The sequence below is a fragment of the Octodon degus genome, unplaced genomic scaffold (assembly GCF_000260255.1).
Source record: "Octodon degus isolate 3935 unplaced genomic scaffold, OctDeg1.0 scaffold00039, whole genome shotgun sequence".
In the NCBI taxonomy this organism is placed as follows: domain Eukaryota; kingdom Metazoa; phylum Chordata; class Mammalia; order Rodentia; family Octodontidae; genus Octodon; species Octodon degus.
This window is the reverse complement of record NW_004524615.1, coordinates 2589531-2590579: the sequence shown is the minus strand read 5'-3', so window position 1 is coordinate 2590579 and position 1049 is coordinate 2589531. Positions and strand designations below refer to the sequence as shown.

General features: G+C 70.2%; 1 protein-coding gene across 1 annotated transcript in view; it reads right to left on the bottom strand.

The window, feature by feature from the left end:
* Irs2 (insulin receptor substrate 2) overlaps positions 1 to 1049 on the bottom strand; it is a 22805-nt gene that overhangs the window by 20739 nt on the left and 1017 nt on the right. The window contains exon 3 of the mRNA XM_023715189.1: positions 1 to 1049. This exon is cut by the window's left edge and continues 2969 nt beyond it. Within this exon, the coding sequence (XP_023570957.1) occupies positions 1 to 1049 (1049 nt within the window).

The following is a 1049-nucleotide window of genomic DNA, read 5'->3' as shown; positions in this document are numbered from 1 at the left end:
CCCGCGCCTCCGTCACCCTCGCTGGCCGTGCGCACGCGGCACGGGGCGACCTTGGCGGCAGGGGGGGTGGCGGCCAGGCTGTCGGTGCGCGAGCGGCGCACCAGGCCCGTCTGGCTCGGGGGCAGGTGCACCAGGTGGTGGTGGCGCCGCGCGCCGGGCACGCTGATGGGGTGCGTGGCCGACGATCCCGATGACTGGCTCTTGCTGCGCGGGCGGAACTCGAAGAGCTCCTTTAAGGCCTTCATAGCCTCCAGGATGGTCTCGTGGATGTTCTGCGCCACCACCGAGTCGTCGGCCTGCATCCACAGCTCGCCGGGGCCCGTGACGGCCGAGCGGCCCACCTCTATGAAGAAAAAGCTGTCCGAGTGGCCGCAGCGGCGGATGTTCATGAGCTGCAGCGTCACGGACGGCTGCTCGCAGTTGAGCTTCACGAAGCCTATGGTGCGCGCCGACAGGCACAGGCGGTACACGCCCGTCAGGTTCTTGCTCTGGCCCAGGCCCTTGGGCTTCAGGTTCACCTGCCACACCTCGCGGTAGGCGGTGGCCGAGGGCGCCCCCGACCCGTCACAGTCCTCGGCAGAGCCGCCCAGCGCCCCCGGCAGGGGCGCACTGCAGGGCGCAGAGGCGGGGGCCGTGGCCACAGGGGGCGCGTCGCCGGCAGCGGCCGCGCGGCCCTCGCTGAGCAGGTCGGTGAACGCGCGGTACCAGCCCTCCTGCTCCTGCTCGTTCTCGGCCGCCACGGCGAAGTACTCGTCCTTGGTGTAGAGGGCGATCAGGTACTTGTGCTTGGCGTCGGCGCGCTTGTTGACATTCAGGCAGCAGTCGAGCGCGATCACTCGCTTCGGCGCGCCCGCCTTGCTCCGCCACTTCTTCTCACTCTCATAGTACTCGAGCCGCGGGGGCTGCGGCGCCGCCGACCCCCCGCCCGCACCCGCCTCGTCGCCGCCCGTGCCGGGCCCTCGCAGCACGAAAAAGCGTTTGTGGCCGTGCTTCTGCTTGCGCAGGTAGCCGCACTTGCGCACGCCGTGGTTGTTGTTGTTGTTGTTGTT